The sequence below is a fragment of the Lobosporangium transversale genome (genome assembly GCF_002105155.1).
Source record: "Lobosporangium transversale strain NRRL 3116 chromosome Unknown BCR41scaffold_41, whole genome shotgun sequence".
NCBI lineage: Eukaryota > Fungi > Mortierellomycota > Mortierellomycetes > Mortierellales > Mortierellaceae > Lobosporangium > Lobosporangium transversale.
Genome location: NW_019029019.1, coordinates 155,917 through 176,457, shown reverse-complemented (window position 1 = coordinate 176,457; position 20,541 = coordinate 155,917). Strand labels below are relative to the sequence as shown.

The 20,541-nt window shown below is 41.5% G+C and overlaps 5 protein-coding genes across 5 annotated transcripts; 2 read left to right on the top strand and 3 right to left on the bottom strand.

Annotated features, from left to right (window-relative positions):
- Positions 1-6,751: 6,751 nt before the first annotated feature.
- Positions 6,752-8,659, top strand: BCR41DRAFT_373598 (hypothetical protein; the record flags this gene model as incomplete). Its single annotated transcript, XM_022026799.1, has 6 exons — positions 6,752-6,790; positions 6,887-6,952; positions 7,269-7,329; positions 7,703-7,902; positions 7,982-8,295; positions 8,365-8,659. The coding sequence occupies 6 exons, from the start codon at positions 6,752-6,754 to the stop codon at positions 8,657-8,659; spliced, it is 975 nt and encodes a 324-aa protein (XP_021878017.1).
- Positions 8,660-9,923: 1,264 nt separating this feature from the next.
- On the bottom strand, positions 9,924-10,884 carry BCR41DRAFT_373596 (hypothetical protein; the record flags this gene model as incomplete). Its single annotated transcript, XM_022026798.1, has 4 exons — positions 9,924-9,973; positions 10,055-10,424; positions 10,500-10,571; positions 10,714-10,884. 4 exons carry the CDS (start codon positions 10,882-10,884, stop codon positions 9,924-9,926), a joined length of 663 nt encoding a protein of 220 aa, XP_021878016.1.
- Positions 10,885-13,123: 2,239 nt separating this feature from the next.
- On the bottom strand, positions 13,124-15,654 carry BCR41DRAFT_360105 (hypothetical protein). Its single transcript, XM_022025307.1, has 7 exons — positions 15,298-15,654; positions 15,171-15,206; positions 14,792-15,078; positions 14,606-14,709; positions 14,290-14,529; positions 13,752-14,185; positions 13,124-13,663 (listed from the first exon to the last, which is right to left on the bottom strand). The coding sequence occupies exons 1-7, from the start codon at positions 15,629-15,631 to the stop codon at positions 13,377-13,379; spliced, it is 1,722 nt and encodes a 573-aa protein (XP_021878015.1). The 5' UTR covers positions 15,632-15,654; the 3' UTR covers positions 13,124-13,376.
- Positions 15,655-17,757: 2,103 nt separating this feature from the next.
- BCR41DRAFT_399652 (hypothetical protein) lies at positions 17,758-18,223 on the top strand (the record flags this gene model as incomplete). Its single annotated transcript, XM_022029079.1, has 2 exons — positions 17,758-17,811; positions 17,939-18,223. The coding sequence occupies 2 exons, from the start codon at positions 17,758-17,760 to the stop codon at positions 18,221-18,223; spliced, it is 339 nt and encodes a 112-aa protein (XP_021878014.1).
- A 575-nt stretch (positions 18,224-18,798) lies between these two features.
- Positions 18,799-19,791, bottom strand: BCR41DRAFT_373593 (hypothetical protein; the record flags this gene model as incomplete). The annotated part of the gene is made up of 1 exon (XM_022026797.1): positions 18,799-19,791. One exon carries the CDS (start codon positions 19,789-19,791, stop codon positions 18,799-18,801), a length of 993 nt encoding a protein of 330 aa, XP_021878013.1.
- Positions 19,792-20,541: the final 750 nt, after the last annotated feature.

Here is a 20,541-nt window from a genome sequence, read left to right as displayed (position 1 = left end):
GAGAGGATGATATACCTATGGAATATGCAAACAGGAAAGCTCATCCATACCCTTGAAGGACATTCCGATTATATCTCAGACCTAAAATACTCACCAAATGGAGAACAGATAGCCACTTGCGCTTATGACCACACAGTCCGGCTTTGGGACACAAGATCAGGGCAACTCATGAATACCTTTTATGGCCACTATCATATTATATCTTGTGTGGCTTACTCACCAAACGACCATCAACTTGCATCCTTCGGTAAAGATGGAACAATACGCCTTTGGGATACTCGAGCACAGCAATCTGATCATGACTCACATGGCCATTCAGCGCAGATCTATGGTGTTAGGAGTTCGCCAGATGGGCAGCAGGTAGCTTCGCGCAGTGGTGATAGGACAGTGCGTATGTGGGATGCAAGGACAGGAGAGTGCATCCATGTTTTACAAAGCCTCGGTAGAGACACATCCGACATCAAGTATTCACCTGATGGCCAGTTGCTTGCTTCTTGCCATGAATCTCCACGTGTCTACCTTTGGGATGCTCGAACAGGCCAAGTCGCTCATACCTTGGAGCTGCAGGACAGACAATACGATACGATCTACACCTTTGATTTCTCACCCATTGACCATCAAATTGCCTGTGGCCATCACAGTGGAGATGTGGCTATATGGAACACACAAACAGGAGAGCTCATTCGTACTCTACAGGGCAACAATGATGCTGCTGTAAGGGGTGTAGCATTCTCACCTGATGGCCGCCATATTGCTTCATATGATTATTATATTGTATATAATCGTCTTAGGGTCTGGGCAGTTCATTCAGGTGACCTTCGTTATGAAGTAACGGGTGGAGAAGGCCTCTGTGATTTTATCAAATACACGCCTGATGGTCGCAGAATAGTGGTTCATCACGGCTTTCTCTCATATGAGCTGCAAGTACGGGACGCAGAAACGGGTGAGCTTTGTTACACAACTAGAGACTATATGAGTATAGGATTATTATCACCATGTAGCCAACGGATGGCTGGTGCCTGTGGGGATAGACAAATTGGTGTAGTGGATATGGAAACGGGAGTTGCTTTGTATACGCTTATAGGGCACACTAAGGAGATCATAGAGATAGCTTATTCGCCTGATGGAAAGTACATTGCCTCGAGCAGTGAAGATATGACAGTGCGAGTGTGGGATGCAGAGACAGGCGAGTGCTTGATAGTTATCCTATCTGAAGGTGGACATGATGCTACGCTTGCATGGAATACCTTTGAAGAGGGCTGCTTCCTGGTCACAGGATCTGTGAATGCCTCTGTTCGGATGTGGCAGATTGTGAAGGAGGGCGATCAATATCAGTATCGACTGAAATGGTGCACTAAACAGACAGTTCTCAATGCTGACAACATGTGTATTCAAGATGTAGTTGGATTGAGCGCAGTCAACAGAGAGCTTCTGATGCAACGAGGTGCAATAAAAGAACAGTCCCATCCGTTAGCCGTATGTGAGGCATCCAAACAGACTGTGGCAGCATCACCAATGGCATACAAGTCCAAAGCTGCCTCAAGTCAAGCTGATGACCATCAATCCCTATCAGTGGAGACATCCCTGGAGACATCCCTGGAGACATCCCTGGAGACAGAGGCTTTGAGAGGAGGAACACTGTGGACAACAATGACAGCAGCAAGTCAATCGATCAATGACTACCGATTCAAATACAGCATGTGCAGTGAATGTAGGTTTGCACATGTTATTTCATGCAGACCTCGCGACTAAGGGAGGCAATAAACAGTATGCCATTGAGAGTAAAGAATAAAGTGAAGAGCTGTTTGATGATTGATCACCTTAAAATGAGAATAATGTACAATTGTCTTTTACTTGACTAGCATGACACGACAAATTCGCTTCTATATTCATTTCTTTCGTGCAGATGTGTGTCTTGTCCATGTGTACCTGGTTGATCTGAATGCCGTATCCTATGCTCTGAATCAGCGGAAACATCACTGAGAACTCATAGTGTGCACTGTCATTGCTGAGAACTGCGAGAATATTCGCCTTGTGTCTGTACACGAGCAATATCCACGATCAAGAACAAACGCTTTACAAGCAATTGCATCAAACACTGAGTGCCATCAAAGCAATCGTTCTTTCTCTTTGTCGTATAAAAAATAAAGGTATCGCTTTTTTTGAGATCTTCCAATCGTTTTGGATAACAAAAAGTATTAGAGCTTTGCCCTTTCTCGTTTAGACAATTTCCTGGTACCAAGTATTGCGCACCTTGAGTACATACAATTCACTTTGATCTCTTATGGGCTCTTGAAGTCAATAGCAACACAAGTTCCCTCTGCTTTATCAATGAACCTGAAAATGAGGAGGACACAAACTAAGGGGGATAACTCACGTTTATCTTATTGTCAACAGTTACCTCATCTTTGACGCTATCTTCAAAATCGTTAGGCGCCTTGTCTTTTACAGCGGAGAAAAGGTCTCTCTCTAATAAATGTAGAGCGGTAATAATAGAAGGTGAAGAAAGGTCAAGGTGGAGGGGTTGATGGAGAGGGAGCCAATGAGAGTGTAACATCGATGATCCCAACAGGCAATATGCTCCCGGATCAGCTTGGGGTCTTCTAGCTGAGATTGTAGTTATAGAGACTGCATGTGAAATAGTGGATGTTGGGGTAGGCTTGGCACCATCATCTTTATGGTAGTAGTCGCACTAACTCTCGCCCTGGTTCCCGTTGTCATTGCTGCTCTGGTCTGAGGAGACTGGATCTACCTTAGTCTGCGTCTAGAAGAAGTTGCGGAAGCAGTGGCTATAGTGATAGTAGGATGGCGAGCCCTAGTCCTTGATTGCGAAGTAGTGTTTTCAGGTTTCTTTGGCTCGGAGACATCCTCAAGTGAATCAAGGTCAATATCAGGCGTAATTCAAGGCTTCGAGCTGCGATTCTGTCATGTGCAAGGTGATCAGTAACCGCCTATTGAAATCAGAAGAACAGACATTGAGGACAATTGTTAGAAATCATATCTCTGTTTTGGGAGTAAAATAAAAAAAAAAAGTCATTATGAAATAAAATTACGCGCTTTGATAATTTGATAAACGATGGTGGAGAAATTAAATAAATTAGATATGCAAATTCAATTCAAATGAAAGTGTGTACATGCACATTCTGAAAGGGAGAAAGGCGTGAATAATGATCTAATTCAAATAAGATCCGAATTATCAATCGGATGGTACATTCATTAATCAATTTTCAATTGAGAAAAGAATATAACCGCTGTCCTCATTGCTGATCAAACAGAACTGAATGAATGGTCTGTTGTGAATACAAAAGGGATACATGCAGCGCAGAGAGGACTCAATTAGTGCAAAATGTAAATGATGTCCTCACCCCAAAAGATTGGAATGGTTGGGGATATTTATTCATTTGTCCACAAAAAAAGGAGATATATCCGTGTATTTCCACTGAGGAAAGTGAAAGCCAATAGCTGCACTGACATGCAAAAATGAGTCAAGATCGCACATCAGCCTACTTTTTCTTTCACTACTTGGAAGCCATCTTTGTAGACACTGACCAAACTTGGTGTAAATAGAGTTCCTATCACTACTCCCCTCTCATCTATCTCATTATTGCTTAGGCTTCTTTCAGTTCGATTCCTTATTCAAATAACGTTGTTTTCATTGCAAACTCCTTTGCTTTCCCTTAATTATGGCCTGCATATATCGAAGTTCATGCTCCCTAGATACCACGCTAGTAATTTCGTAGAACAAGTCTTCCTGAGGCAGATATGCAAAGTAAGAGGCGTTAAAAAATCATATTGCGTTTTTGAATTCAACATTGAATAACGACAGTAGCGGTCCAACAGTATGATCCAAGTAGCAGCTTTTGTAGGAGAGATGGTGCCTGGCCATATAATTAAATTTCACGTCACCGGCTTTCCATCTACTTCTCAAAGCAAGAAACCCAGTGTGAAGAAGTAATCTCGTTTTACTCATAGGATTCCATCTGAAGGTTTGTCGCTTTGCATATACCACAATCTATGAAATTGCCGTATTAATAAATGTTTATATATTTTATTACTTTCAATTGGATATAACAGTGATACCTAAGTACTTCCTTTGATCTATGCCGGTCCAGCAATCCGCGGTGAACATCCTACTTGGGCCTCAGCTTATAGTCGTGTACACAGTCCCCCAGTCTGGCTTGCAAGGTTTCTTGACCGGGAATACTATAATGTACGTTGAGTAGCCTGCCCCGCAAAGAACAGTAAAAGAGTTCGACTTGAGTAGCCAGAATGGCAGCCCATCGATGACAACCATCCGCAAAAACGCCTTTTCTAAAGTTCCTCTTCCAAGCTGATGTGGTTCTTCCATGTTTGAAACCACTACTTTGTCCTTGACAATCTCAAACTTCGATCTTCTTGGTGTCAAGAGTATGTCTCCTTTATCTCCAAGTGGCGTCTCATGCGGATTTTCTTGCGATATTTCTTGTGGTATTTCTACGCCTTGGGACTGAAAACTGATAAGTTAGGGATTCGAGAAGAGCACTATACTCTTCTCCGTGATGTTGGGCGACATGCCTTTCCCGAACATTTCCACTTGCATTACTTTTAGATTCAACAGCACAAACACTATCGCCCTGCCGAGCCTTGCAAACTAATCCCACATTTTTGATCGATTGAAAAAAAATACCCATTAAACTGTCCTTGCGCTGGACCTTGGTAAATGGGATGTTTGCTAGAGCCTGTTGTGATTGTGGGACCTCGGCACACTGGTCAGAAACCGGAATAGTGCCAAGAGCAAGAGTTTTATACAATTTGTACCATCCTTCATATGTCTCATGAGCCATTCGCAAGTTCCGTCGACTTAACTCTAATATAGATTGCGCTTCAGCGCCTAACTCTGGAATCTGAATGAACAGCGAGGCGCCATGGGCAGTACTGAGCATTGGTGGACGTGTGCGTGCACGGGAAGGCGATGGTTGTGCCTGATGAATGAGGCTACGTAGGACCTCATTGGCTAATCGTGGACTCTGTAGTTCACTATAATGTGTAGAACTCAATGATGGCCTTGAGCAATTGGACCTCGAGGAAACAGGCTTTGAGGGAGCGGACTTCGAAGAGACTTGCGAGATTATCTGTAAAACTGTCTGGTTATATTTCTTCTTGTATATTTATCAGATGCTGTAGGAGCTCTTCTTGATTGGTATTGATTTCACCATATGGAATGGCAGGAAGGCCATCATCTTGGGGGGAGACATCATCTTGAGGAGGGAGGACCCTTTCACCAGTCCTAGGCCCAGCTGATGGTCTTGACGATTCTTGCTTCCTTGTTGGATAAAGCGCCTCTATTTCCTTCGCGAGCTGCTTTGGCTCCTCCTCATCGTACATCTCCACCAGCCAGTCTAAGAAGAGCTCTGCGTTCGACACCGTGCAACGCTTGCTCAATACCTTCAGAGCTAATGTAAGGACCATTGTTTGTGTGGTCTTGGTTAGCCTGGAGGATACAACCCAAAGCAAGGTCAGAGACAGTGATGTTTTTATAGTTTTTATAAGAAATCCATTGGGCAGGGACTTTGAATGTGAAAGTGTATTGTGTGCTGTGTTTCGACTGGTTCATGCCAGAGGAAAGACGCCACGATCTAATACGACGTTTGTGATGGATTCAATATCAACAGGAGCAAAGCGAGTGAGTGTTACGTACCGAGGTTTGGAGTGCACCTCAGGGCGCTTCCGTTTTTATTCATAAGGTCAAGACATTGTGTGGCGGTCATGGCGGGACCTCAATAAAGAGCTCCTGCCTGGCAACAATAATAAAAACAATCTTTTGATCTCCTTGGCCATAAGTCTGAAAAATATCTCAATGAGAACGCCTGGGATTGTAAAAGGAAAGAATTGATTTTTTGGGTCCTCAGGGACAAGTTCCTTGACTGGTGGTTGCGGAAGAACGCTCTTTCCTTTATCAGGGAAAGTGGAAGCAGCAGAGGTGAAAGATGAGCAACCAGCGGCAACCTGCTCAATGCCAGCGGTGGCGGCTGAACAGATGAATTCTTAAAAAAGATGAATTGGTGAAGGCTTGTTGTCGACTCAAACTATCAGCAATGACGGTGACAACAGTTCTTTCAGTGTTTGTGCAGTGGAAGGGGTTTGTTGTTCGGCAGAGCGTACTTGGATCAATTATGTGATGCTTTGGAATGGAAGCAAAATAAAGAGACATCACTATGCCTTGAGGCGTAGAGTCCATCCAGTAAGTTTATAAAGATCTTGTGCATTATTGTTAAGAGCTTTCAAATGGAAATGACAAATCTCCATAATAAGGGTCATCAATGCTGTGCTAAAAATGAATTTTGAGATACAGACCGAATTATCGGTTCTTCAGATGAAATCCTTACGTCGCCAGTATCAAAAACTCATCATTCGAATACCAAAGCTCCGTGTCTGACAGTACAGCCATATCAGTGCATAAGTAGAGACACAACCTGGGCAAGAATAGCTCACACCTACTCTTTTACTAATCCTACAACTGCCACATAGTTTAGAAAGGTCATTCCGCCTTGTCTGCAGATACCTGTGCTTGCAGATCACAACCTCTGCAGAACAGCTTTTATAATTCTTTGCGGTTTATTATATAATAAACAATAAATAGGTGAAGCAAGCGAGTGTCAGAAGTGAGAATGAGATTGATGGGAAATGGGATTAGAAGAGAGAGTGGGGCTAATGAGAAGGAGTAAATGGTGAGAATCAATTAGGATTATAGCACAAGGTCCAACAAAGCAAAATGCCTGCCAAAACAAACTGGAGAGCTCGCCAGAAAGTCGTAAACAAATATATTTTTTAAAATACTCAGTTTGAATTGGAGGATCACGTATGAATATTTAATTGGCTGACTGGCTTTGTACGTCTCTTTAACAAGGAAGGCAAAGTATTTTATTCAATTCAAAATCTTGAGAATATATTTGTTTACGACTTTCTGGCGAGGGTAAGATTGAACTCAAAATTTTAAAGGAGCATTTGCTCTAATTAGGACGGATTCGTCAGGGCGCGCCTAGCACTCTCCTCGACCCTCCCATGTTTCCTGAAAAGCGCGTCAGACGTTGGATCCAAGAGTTGCTGCATGAATCACTTTATTCATTTCTCTCATGAGCACTCCTTTGTTCCCTTTCCCATTCAAACAAGTAATATATATGTATAAATGTTGTAAATGCTGAAAGACCATGCCGATCTTTAATGGGTCAAAGACCCACTTCAAGTTACGGGCATGGGAAGAATAATAAATATATATGTATAATAAAAAGGTTACCAGACTCTTTGCACTGCCCGCAGTTAAGCAGACAACCCAGGATGCACCACGAGGAGGTGATCTGTTCGTTTGCACCCCACTGGGTTGGATGAGGGAAGCGAGAAAGAAAGAGAGGAGAAGTCTTTTTATACCATTGTCAGTACTGAATGCCTTGTTTTCCTGTCCCTTTGCTACCAGTCTTTACAGCCATGAACTGTGGGGGACATGGTTGTAACGAAAATTGAACACACTCATTTCAAAATGCGGTCCTTAAATGCTGTGCAATTAATATCTTCCTACTATTCTATTGCTGTGTGTGCTTTTCTTTATGTCTTGACAATTTAATATGCCCTTTTTTTTCGTATTTCTCCCAAGGTGAGGGTCTATTACTGTACTTCTTTTAATAGAGCTTATTTGTATGTGTTGTGGAGTACAAACCCAAATAAAAAGGTCCTTCAACATGCATGCAGTGCTATGCCATTGTCTATTTTATTTCTTCTCTTTCTGCTAAACATATCCGTATTGCGACCAAAGGCACTATCGCCTCCAAGATCGCTGTATTAGATCTTATTACCTCCAACCCCGGACTCATAAATGCTACTCCTACCAATGCCTCGAATCCTTCAACAAAACTTCTTCGGGACTTATATGTCAGCCAGCCATTTCCAGCCGTTTAATGCTGCCTCTTCGTTTGCCTGCTCCATCATTGATCAAACTGTGTTTTGTTAGCCTCAGCCTTCAGATACTCACAATGCCCAAGCTGGCAACCGGAATGATACCACCTTTGAGAGTGGCATCAACTATAACATCGATGATGATGGCGTCAATCCAGACTTGGAAGTAGGTGGAATGTATACTGATAACAACGGTGATCATGAAATTGGTGATATAAATGGCCTTTCCACCGCATCGTCTACGCCGTACCGTCAATGGAAGCGAGAGTTGTCAAATGCCGAGTCATTACGGTCACCATCCTCCAGGAAGCGTCCGCGAGGAACGAACGAACGCAAAAAACCACCATCGTTGCATTCGGACCTTACCCTGTAAACCAAAAAAAAAAAAAAAAAAAAAAAAAAAAACAATGGTAAGACCTAGCTAATCAGATGAAAAAGTCAATGTACTGTACATGAGTGGAAATTCTTCTCACACTTTCATTTAGTAGAAGAAAGCATAGAATCAAAGTTGGAGCTCGAAGAACAGCATTTGAATTTGGAGCAAGAGATATCGATACAAAGACCCGAGCTCGAAAAGCAAAGGATGGAGAACGATGGCCAACGATTTCATAAAGAGCTTGACGCTAAATTCACAATGCAAGTTGCGCAGTTGATGCAGACAGGGATGGATAAAGGGTTTTCAGTTGAACAAACCTATATTGCTAAAGTTGGTGTCCCGATATTCCCGGAATGATAGATATAAAAAAAATAAAAAATTTCACAAGGGTAATCGTCCTTTGGCATAATTGGTCTCTAAAGTGGTTTTCTACAAAACCTCCCTGAAATTGTGAGCGCCCGTTTCTGATACTTCTGCTTCATGTAACATTGTATCATCCTCTTCGAGTATTTCCTCCAGATATATTTCCTCTCATTCATCTCCGAGGTGTGCAAACATGTTATGGAGCACACAGCATGCCACAACCCATCGGACTAGTCTCTGCATATCTGCCTTTGATCGAATCTGTTGCCTCATTTCCTGTAATGAGCCTCATCGGGACTTCAAGACTCCAATACATTCCTTGATTCTTAGACGGGATTTATCAATGCAATAGTTGAATTCCCTGTTTTCATTTGTCGCAGGAGTCTTGTATGGGGGGATACAAGTCTCCGACAAGTCATATGCTGAATCGGAAATAAGGTACTCCCCAGGCGAGAAGAATTGCTGTGGTAGCTGGTAATGAGGCATCATTTTGAAAACAGTGAAATCATCCCAGGAACCAGGACAACCAAGATGTGTCCCAATAATGCGCTTGTCCACGTCGCAGATGACCTGCATGTTAACGGAGTATCTATTTATACAAAAAATAATAATTAGGAAGTAATGCGTTCTGGAGCTGAAGATACTCATGAGCACAGCGTTCATACCTCCTCTTGCGATCAAAGTAAGCTTCACCATCTATAAAGAGGGAGGGTAGTCCCGTTGATGCACCCAATACAATTGGGAAAGCCCTCCTCCCGCATGGCTTGTCCCATCTTTGTCCTTTTTGCGGCGTTTGGCCATACAATCCAGTCAACTTTCATCTTCCATAATGCTTGCAAAACACGATCAGTAAAGAGCGTCACCGTTCCAGTCCCAATTCTAAAAATCGCTTGCATATTTGATGCACTTACACCTGTACCATTTACACCAAGCCGAGATAGGGTAACTGCCAGTTGCCAAGCAGGATGTGTTTGAGCACGCGAGGAAGAGTTAGAGAATGCAGGGTCATTTCCAATGACATTCAGAAGAGCTGAGAAATCCCCTCGTGTGGTCCCGAACATCGTACGAAACTCACTGTCTGAAAGTCCTGTGAATCTTTCCAAAAAGGAATGGGGTGGCCGCTCCTTAACCAAGTGATCAGAGATGTACTGCGAATCCAATAAAAAGCCATACATTTCTTCTAATCCTTCAATTGCTATCGCTGTCTATCAGAGTGAAAAGAATGGCAGCTTTATTTGATGTGACCGATTTATTTTTTTCAAACAGGATCAATGGCAAATAAACTTTTCCAAATAAACCGCAAAATGTCTAAATAATAATTTCTTAAATCAGGTGGAAATATTTAAGTTTGTGGTCGCCATTGAATCAAAATAGAATAGAAAATCCTACTCAGAAAGTCATTGGGAGGGTGTGAGTATGGGCGCGAATGGTATGAATGACGATGAAGAGGAGGAAGAAGGTTAGACTCATCAATACGGATCAGATCCGTAGCACTTAAGGTAGGAGGAGGAGCCATAGGAGTCAAAGGCGTCATAGGAGACATGGGAGAGGATGTTGAGACAGATGACAGGGGCTCATGAGTTGGGGTCTGGAGAGGTGTGATCACACCCGGATGAGTAGCAACGTATGAAGGTGGCAGCTGAGGATGGTAGGCAATCTCGGGATGATACATGGAGATGACTTCACCAGTCACTGTGCACCAGACAGTGGGACGACGTATGATGACATGCTCCTTGCAATGGTGTTTTGTAAGTGTAGTCTCTCGGCAGAAATTAAAAAATGAAAGATTAATTAGGATTTATTTAAATTGATCCATGCAGGTGCAATATCTCACCTTTCTTTCTTCCAGCAAGTGCATGTGCACATTCTCATTTGAATTGAATTTCCATATCTTTGTTTCCCCACGCTAATTAATTTATCAAAAAAATCAAAGCGCATAATTCTATTTTACAACTTTTTTTAACTTCCAAAGCATAGTTGTCATTTCTAGCAACTGCCTCCATGTCTATTCTTCTGTTTTCAATAGGCGGTTACCGGCAATCTCGCACATGACAGAATCGCAGCTCGAGGCCTTGAATTGCCCTTGATGTCGACCTTGATCCACTTGGGGATGTCTCCGAGCCAAAGAAACCTGAAAAGACTACCTCGCAATCGGAAGCTAGGACTCGCCATCCTACGGTCACAATACCCACTGCTTCCGCGGCTTCCTCTAGACGCATCCTAAGGAGGACTCAGCCTCCTCGGACCAGAACGACAATGGCAGAGTTAGTGCGACTACCACCATAAAGATGATGATGTCAAGCCTACCCCAACATCCGCTATTCCTCATGCGGCCTCTATAACTACAATCTCAGCTCGGAAGAGCTCAAGCCCTGATCCAGGGGCACATTGCCTGTTGAGATCTTCGATGTTACACTCCCATCCACCTTCACCTTCACCTTCACCTTCTATTATTACCGCTCTACATTTATTAGAGAGAGACCTTTTCTCCGCTGTAAAAGACAAGGCGCCTAACGATTTTGAAGATAGCGTCAAAGATGAGGTAACTGTTGACAATAAGATAAACGTGAGTTATCCCCCTTAGTTTGTGTCCTCCTCATTTTCAGGTTCATTGATAAAGCAGAGGGAACTTGTGTTGCTATTGACTTCAAGAGCCCATAAGAGATCAAAGTGAATTGTATGTACTCAAGGTGCGCAATACTTGGTACCAGGAAATTGTCTAAACGAGAAAGGGCAAAGCTCTAATACTTTTTGTTATCCAAAACGATTGGAAGATCTCAAAAAAAGCGATACCTTTATTTTTTATACGACAAAGAGAAAGAACGATTGCTTTGATGGCACTCAGTGTTTGATGCAATTGCTTGTAAAGCGTTTGTTCTTGATCGTGGATATTGCTCGTGTACAGACACAAGGCGAATATTCTCGCAGTTCTCAGCAATGACAGTGCACACTATGAGTTCTCAGTGATGTTTCCGCTGATTCAGAGCATAGGATACGGCATTCAGATCAACCAGGTACACATGGACAAGACACACATCTGCACGAAAGAAATGAATATAGAAGCGAATTTGTCGTGTCATGCTAGTCAAGTAAAAGACAATTGTACATTATTCTCATTTTAAGGTGATCAATCATCAAACAGCTCTTCACTTTATTCTTTACTCTCAATGGCATACTGTTTATTGCCTCCCTTAGTCGCGAGGTCTGCATGAAATAACATGTGCAAACCTACATTCACTGCACATGCTGTATTTGAATCGGTAGTCATTGATCGATTGACTTGCTGCTGTCATTGTTGTCCACAGTGTTCCTCCTCTCAAAGCCTCTGTCTCCAGGGATGTCTCCAGGGATGTCTCCAGGGATGTCTCCACTGATAGGGATTGATGGTCATCAGCTTGACTTGAGGCAGCTTTGGACTTGTATGCCATTGGTGATGCTGCCACAGTCTGTTTGGATGCCTCACATACGGCTAACGGATGGGACTGTTCTTTTATTGCACCTCGTTGCATCAGAAGCTCTCTGTTGACTACGCCCAATCCAACTACATCTTGAATACACATGTTGTCAGCATTAAGTACTGTCTGTTTCGTGCACCATTTCAGCCGATACTGATATTGATCGCCCTCTTCCACGATCTGCCACATCCGAACAGTGGCATTCATAGATACTGTGACCAAAAAGCAGCCCTCTTCAAAGGTATTCCATACAAGCATTGTAACTTCTCCACCTTCAGATAGGATAACTATCAAGCACTCGCCTATCTCTGCATCCCACACTCGCACTGTCATATCTTCACTGCTCGAGGCAATGTACTTTCCTGGCTTTCTATTCAACATTAATGTTTTTTTTCTTGAATCAGTAGTCGCGGTTTAATCTTTAGCAGTTGAACAAAATGGTCGAATTCTACGACCATGTCGTCAGCAGCTCCTCAAGTGTCTGCTGAGTCATCGACCACTACGCCTTCACCAAGACCTCAGACAACACCGCCACGCCACGTCCGTCACACTCGCTTAGCCCTGACATACACAGTCGTTTAATTCTAATTGTCGGCTTATACATATAGCATCGCCAATTAGTCATGTACGTATAGTCTGTCATAGACCGCTCTAATATATCATCATCAGTTATCATATCAATCCTATCCTTACTTTCTGATCTTGTTCCCTTATTCTTGTCTTATCCTTTATCCTATCTCCTGTCTTGTCTTGTTTCTTGTTCTTTCCTGTTCCTGCCTTGCCAATATCTGACAGACTACCGCCAGTGACTCGTATTAAAAGCCGCGCTATCGTTACAAGATTAGAAGCGCTATGTATCACGCTGTATAGTCCTGCTTCTTCTATTAAACTTAATAGGCTGGCGTAGGTTTTTGGAAGATCTGTTGGTGTACTTCCGGAGACCAAAACTATAACTGTTGAGTTTCTTGCTAATAAAATTTTAGATAACGATTTGAATGAAAAAGGGGGTTTTTTTTTATTTTATTTGCAAACTGTTTGTCCGATGTACTTATTCCTACTATCCCTATCTACAAACAGTGTTGATGTAACGACAGTATGAGACAATTTGGTCGATGCTGGACAAGTCTTAATCAAGTAACTCAAATGATATAAAAGTGTTTGACTCAAGGTGGAATAAATGATGCTGTTAAGGAGAAGAGGCAAGGGTCTCATCATCCAGACTGACGTTACTATTTTCATACAGCCAATCATCACTTTCATTGAGTCCGTATGGGTTTCTCAAGACCTGCTGGTAAAGATATATCGTTTCTGAAGCACAGGCCTACAGCCAAGAAAAACAAACGTGTAAGTATCAAACTTTGTGTAGTAAAGTGGATATAGCAAAGCTGTATTACCCTTAGCTGAAGAATGTGAGTCAAACTTTGAAACTGTTTTGAAAGATTATCATAGAACGGAGGCAAGCTATAGCATTTATGAATCTTGCATAGCGCAACGTAAGTCCTAGAACCTGCAGCCCTCAATTCCAATGTTCGAAAGCCTCGATCTGCAAATAGTGATGACGAAAGCAACAATCATTAGACCATAATCATTGAGAAATAAGGGTTATACTTTAAAAGCGTAATTTAACTCACCACCTGCATAAATGCTAAAAAACCTCGCTCTCGTTTGGAAATCATCATTTTTAGCTTGCTGTAAACGATGTACCATGATATTGTGAAGTTCACGGAAAAGATGGACGTTTGCTTCAACAAGGAACTTTGGGGCTTTAGGATTCCATTCATTCATAAATTGAACTATGAACCAATCCTCCTTTCGTAAGTAATTTCTTGCAACCAAGTCGAGTTTACGACCAATGCGCCGTCTTGTTGAGGCGTCACTTTCAGTTCGTCTAGATTTGTTCCTCCTAATCTTCGATTCTAGTCCGGCTTTCTCACCATCAATCATGATGATCTCAGACACATCGTCAAATAATTCCTTAAGCAGTGGCCAAGACGAACGAGCCCAAAATGACTCGGAAAGGTCCCTTGAAGTAAAAGGGGTAGGAGACTTTGCATACATCCTGGCCCTGTGAGTGTATGATAGAATGTGTCAACTCAGTTTTTTTTTTTTTTTTTTTTTTTTTTTTTTGAGGTTTTGCGCGTTTTAGGTGTCAGTTATTAACATCCTTACCATCTCATGCATGTAGTCATTATTAGCTCGCAAGAAAATTGATCCTGGTCTGGTAAGGGGACTGTGGTAACATGACGGCCTGCTAGCATTGCCGATCGGAGGGCCATAATGTAGTCAGTGATAGTGGTTGCTAAGCGAGGGAACGTGAAATCATTGTGTTCCTCAAGTTCATGCCACTCTTCGTTTGAGAAAAGTGCCTTAGTTACACTGCAATCAAAGTTGACTGTACAAGAGCGAATCCTAAATATTTTCATATTAGTCGATGGCACTTTTAGGTTTATCAATAACTGTAGTTAAGTCATAAGCCGCAACTTACGAGACAGGGGCATTTTTCTTTAAACTGCCATTAAACAATATTTCCTCAACTGTCCGTCCCGACCTCAACTTCCAAAAGCGTGACATATCAAGACTCTCAAACCTCTATTAAAATACTAAAGTTAGGATAACATTACAAAACTAAGCGATATAGGCGATGATAACAATAACACTATATTGTTCTTGCCTTCTTCCGTCCTTGGTACTTAGACTTGCCACAGGTTGATTGATCTTCAGGGAGTATAGATGGTCTTAGTAACGGTGAAGACGATGACGTAGATGATGATGCCTCATTTTCTTGTGAGCCGTAGAGAAAAGCGTTAACATCATCATCGCTGTTATCTTCAAGAACGTCCCGCACAAGTCCAAATTCACTATCATCATGATCTTCATCTTCTTCAATATTGTCGTCGCTTTCTTCACTGATACTTTGTGTCACGCGAAGACGTTTTGATGATCTGATACCCTGGGCTTCTAAAAAATATTAAATATAAATATGAGTCTGTGAACAATGGATGCAACACATTCAACATGGATCAAATAGATATATGATACTAATCATTTACCGTCTTGAATTAAGATCTCTGTTTCAATGGGAATGTCTAAAAATTATACAGAATTGAGGTAAATTAATAATAATAATAACAATAATAATAATAATAATAATAATAATAGCAAGCAAAAAATTGGCACCTTTCTGTCCAGGGGCAAGCTGAGCATCTTGTTGGGAAATTGTATCTCGTTGTGAAAGATCAAGTTCATTTTCTTGAATAAGCTTAGTGTTTATTCTAGTTCGATTCTTTGCCTCCAAGGTGCGGACATGGGTTTGACCTTCAGTAGAGCCCAAGAATTCCATCTGTTGTATACAGTATTTCCGTATGGACACTGCAATGTCTTTATATGATTTAATTTTCGAAAGGCTACTGCAGTACTTTGGGAGATCTGATGGATAACAATGAAGGAAATTTTGTATAGTCCATGCAGAAACGTTGTCTGAATTCTCCCGAAAAAAACTATGCACAGACATCTCCTGGGGGCATACGAATGCATCGTCCTCTTGGAAGGTAGGCTCGACTCTCATTGTATGGGTTGTAAGTTCAGCCTAATTAAATAAGCAGGAGTATTGATAAGATTGTCATAAAGCTTTCAATTGAAGAATGAGTAGATGGCACAAAATAACTTGAAGGGAAACTGAATAGGTCATAAAAAATATCCATAAGAGAGTTGAAAAATAGCTGTACCTCGATGCATCCGCCAATGGCCGCAATGCACCTGTCCGACATCTCACTGCGCCAATGGCCGCCAAGTGAGTACAGAGATAGGACATTGACAATCATCCATGTCAACAATATATCCATCACACCTCTGCTAAGTTGAACTCTATGTACACTGCCAGTTAAGACAATGAAAATGTAGCAACTTTATACTGTACCTCGATGCATCCGCCAATGGCCGCAATGCACCTGTCCGACATCTCACTGCGCCAATGGCCGCCAAGTGAGTACAGAGATAGGACATTGACAATCATCCATGTCAACAATATATCCATCACACCTCTGCTAAGTTGAACTCTATGTACACTGCCAGTTAAGACAATGAAAATGTAGCAACTTTATACTGTACCTCGATGCATCCGCCAATGGCCGCAATGCACCTGTCCGACATCTCACTGCGCCAATGGCCGCCAAGTGAGTACAGAGATAGGACATTGACAATCATCCATGTCAACAATGTATCCATCACACCTCTGCTAAGTCTGACTATCACTCCATAAAATAGGCGTAAAAAATAAAAAATGGTAACATAACTTCTATTTAAATTCAAAATAAAATATAGTGTGTACATCACCTTGGTGCTGATGTGTGTGAGAGAGAGAGAAATTAAGAATTAAAAATATTCAATTTAAAAAATGATGGAAGTTTTTTTTTAGTCGAAGTTGGGATAATTACACGTTACGCGAGTATGTTAACCGATTCGTGCAAATAAGTTAATGAGTTTGTGGTGACGCGATGAGAGAAAAAAAAAAAAAAATAGATGACGAGTAAAAGCGAAATAATGGAGGAAATATAATTAATTGTTATGGAACAGAGGACAGAGAACAGCGAAGGAGATTGTAAGTGATTACAATAAAAAGAGATAGTAATTTGTGGTAATGAAAGGTGACACAGTTATGGCCCCTCTTCAGAACAAAGGAAGAGTTAGAGGGGAGAATTATGAGACATCGTGTTGGAAGACATGATGTATTATGGCAATAGACACTTTTCATTTTACAGTCACGGAAGCCATATTTTTCTTTTACGGAGGTTTCTGCGAAGGAGAAATGCCAAAAAATCTTTAATTTAAGGAAAAATGTTCAGTGCCATTTTTCCCTATTCAAGCCACCTGAGAAAGTTGAACAAGTTTGCCACCAACTGTATCTTCTGATTTTAAACAACAGTAATACAGCAAATATGATAAGACCGAAAGGTCTACTTTTAATTTTCCTTTACAGAGGGTTTTTTCCTTCAAGCCACGAAGGAAAAATGAGGTTTCGAAAAGTGTCTAATGTGCACTGATCAGGACAGCGTTGGAATACTTGCGTGTTCTGTTACCACGGACGTTGCGCCACTTCTATGCAATGCTTCTGAGTGAAATATTTTATGGCAAGTCGGAAGTCAAGGAAATCAAAAGTTGTTTATGAATAAAAAGGGGAGTGCCCCATTTGGGTGCACTCCCTAGCCTCAGGACGTAACACTGAGTCGCCACCTTCGCCTCCCTCCTTGAGGAAGAGTAGTAGCGTGAGACTATATACATTGTATAACCATAGCAATGCATATGCCTGATATTTATTGGAGATACAAATTCTAAATAATGGAGAAGAATATTTTAGGATACTTGAGTCACCTCTTGGCATGATGTTTGCGGACCAAATTATACATTTTGCTGCTATCAAAAAGGGAAATGATAGAAGCAATACACGCATTACAATTAGTATCTCTACCCTCGGTGATGAGCATGAACCATTAATTGATACAGGCACTTCTCATCCATTCATAAAACTCTTCTATCGTAAAGAAATATAATATTCATACTCGCGAAACAACAGGTCACATTGAACTAACTGAAATGCCAGGATTGAAGAGATTGAACATGTCGAAATTGTTTGTAGTGATAATGTCGTTTCAGCGCCGTATGAAGTCATCGATCAAGTATATGCCTTATCAATTGGTATGGATTATTTTTGTCTATTTGGTTTCAGCACTTCTGGTTTTCCTGATCCTAATATGCATCCCAATCGATCATCTGAATCTGGTACAACTCAATTGGGGATGAAGGAGCTCTGGTATTGTCAGAGGCGCTCAAGATTAACACTAGTTTGACGATATTGGACTTGGGCAGCAACAGAATTCGAAAGGAAGGAGCTCAGGCATTGTCAGAGGCACTCAAGGTTAACACTAGTTTGACGACTTTGGAGTTGAGCAACAACAGAATTCGAAAGGAAGGAGCTCTGGCATTGTCAGAGGCACTCAAGGTTAACACTAGTTTGACGACATTGCCCTTGTGGTGCAACTCAATTGAGGATGAAGTAGATCTGGCAATTTCAGAAGCACTCAAGGAAAACGCAGTTTTAACTCAATAAATAAGAGCGTCTTAAGCGTCAAATAAGGGACACTGATGCTGTTGGACATACTCAGGACTGCCTGGCCGACTTTCGGGATACTTGGTGATTGATGGTTGAAATAGCTCTAGAATAGTTACAGAAAATAGTTTGGTTTAAATAAAAACCTTGCTTGTAGCAGCCAAGCGACAATCTTTTCTTTAGGCTCCCTCAACTGACTTGATTGAAGTCCCTGTTCTAAAGGAGGACAATTTACCGTCTTTACATTTTGTAACTATGCTTTACGTAGCTTAACATTGGAGAAAGCTTTGTACGAATCTTCCACTGAACTGATATTGATGTGCTGTCATTATAAGGAATGAGCTTTCAAAGGGGAAGAGCTGTCATCAAAGGATTAAAAGCCAACGTTGTCGTGGCCGCTTGGCCGCTACAAGCAAACTTTTTATTTAAACCAAACTATTTTCTTTAACTATTCTAGAGCTATTTCAACCATTAACCAATCAAGTATCCCAAAAAACGATCCAAAGTCGGTCAGTCAGTCCTAGGAGTGCCTAACAGCATCAGAGTCCCTTATTTGACGCTTAAGGCGTTCTTATTTATTGAGTTAAAACCGCGTTTTCCTTGAGTGCTTCTGAAATTGCCAGATCTGCTTCATCCCCAATTGAGTTGAACTCCAAGACCAATGTCGTCAAACTAGTGTTAACCTTGAGTGCCTCTGACAATGCCTGAGCTCCTTCCTTTCCGATCGAGTTTTTATCCAAGTTCAAAGTCGTCAAACTGGTATTAACCTTGAGTGCCTCTGACAATGCCAGAGTCCCTTCCTTTCCAATCGGGTTGCTATCCAAGTTCAAAGTCATAAAACTAGTATTAACCTTGAGTGCCTCTGACAATACCAGAGCTCCTTCATCCCCAATCGAGTTGTACCACAAGTCCAATGTCGTCAAACTAGTGTTAACCTTGAGTGCCTCTGACAGTGCCAGAGCTCCTTCATCCTCGATTGAGCCGTCACTCAAGTTCAAAATCGTCAATGTCGTGCCAGTCTTGAGTGAATTTACAAGTCCTTGTAAATCAATGACTCCAATCCATTGAGCCTCCATCTCATACGTCAGTTTTTGAAGACATGACGATCTTCTGGGCCGTAAACTGAGAAGCTTTATGTGGTCCTGAGTTAGAGCAATATGGATTGTTTTCATATTACTGAGCTCTATAATGCGAATAAGCTTTTCATATTGCGCGGATATTGAAGAGTCTTTTATACCAGCATTCCTTTGAGTTCGTGTAAGCCCAAGTCGAAGATTCGATACACTCGACACTGCCAAAGCATTCTCAAATGCTTCAAGATCAATCTCCGTCCAATCCCAGCCAAATGTGATATCCAACTCGTAAACTCGTCTTGAACTGGTTAGTGCATCGAAGAGCTCTTTAGCTCTCTCTCTGGACCCCAATGTGATAGTTACTTTACCAAGATGCCGGTTATATTCGCCATTATTCACTTTCACTGCATTTATAAATACCTTCTGTCCTTTTTCTTCATACATCGAGCGACAGTGATTGAGACAAACCCATTTGACCCAGCCTGTTTCGGTCATGATCCTGTACAAATCCCCGAATTGCCTGCCTTCATCATTGATTCGAAGGAATGTCCCCACATTTTGAAAATCAGATCCTTTCGGTCCAACTTCAAGGGCATCTTCTTAATGTCTCTTCAGTTTTATTTTATTTTCTTGCGTGCGCAACCCTGTCACATGTACTATCGTATTTTTTCCCTGCTTCCGCCTCTACTTGACGCGATATTTCTTTATTTTTATCACAACAAACAAGCATGAATGCCTTGCAGGGCTATCTCAGATTGCCGTGGTCTGTATTGTTTAGGAGAAGTATTTTTCTATTCTCTTTCCTTCTTTCTTTCTTTCTTTCTTTTTTCTACGCCCATGAAAGCACATGCATGTATGGACGGCATATTTCGTGTGCATGTTTATCTTTTTTTTTTTTTTTTTTTTTTTTTGGAAACAAAGAACATTTTATTACTCTGCTGATAAGCAGAAAAGACAATCTTTAGGAGACGACTGTGAATAACTCTCGAATATGTGATACACCTGTACCGATGTTTTTTCTTTCTCGCTCTTTTTTCTCTTGTTTAGGTTATTGATTTTGGGAAGTGGTGGAGCTGTTGACACTGATTGAGGCAATAAAGTTGAGTTCCTGCCAGTATTACTATTTCTTCTATCTACTCTACTTGATAAAAGATGAAATAAACATGGACGCGAACTAATTCTGACACAAAAGCGAAGTTTAATATAGCAATGGCGCATATACGAGAACGAGCATACACCTTATCT

Excerpts from the sequence above, each read along its gene's own strand:
- BCR41DRAFT_360105 (XM_022025307.1), bottom strand. The coding sequence starts at position 15,631 with ATGTCTGTGCATAGTTTTTTTCGGGAGAATTCAGACAACGTTTCTGCA. Across the intron at positions 14,530-14,605 it reads AAGAAAAATGCCCCTGTCTC|GATTCGCTCTTGTACAGTCA; the intron begins GTAAGTTGCGGC and ends GAAAATATTTAG. Across the intron at positions 13,664-13,751 it reads TTTTAGCATTTATGCAGGTG|ATCGAGGCTTTCGAACATTG; the intron begins GTGAGTTAAATT and ends CACTATTTGCAG.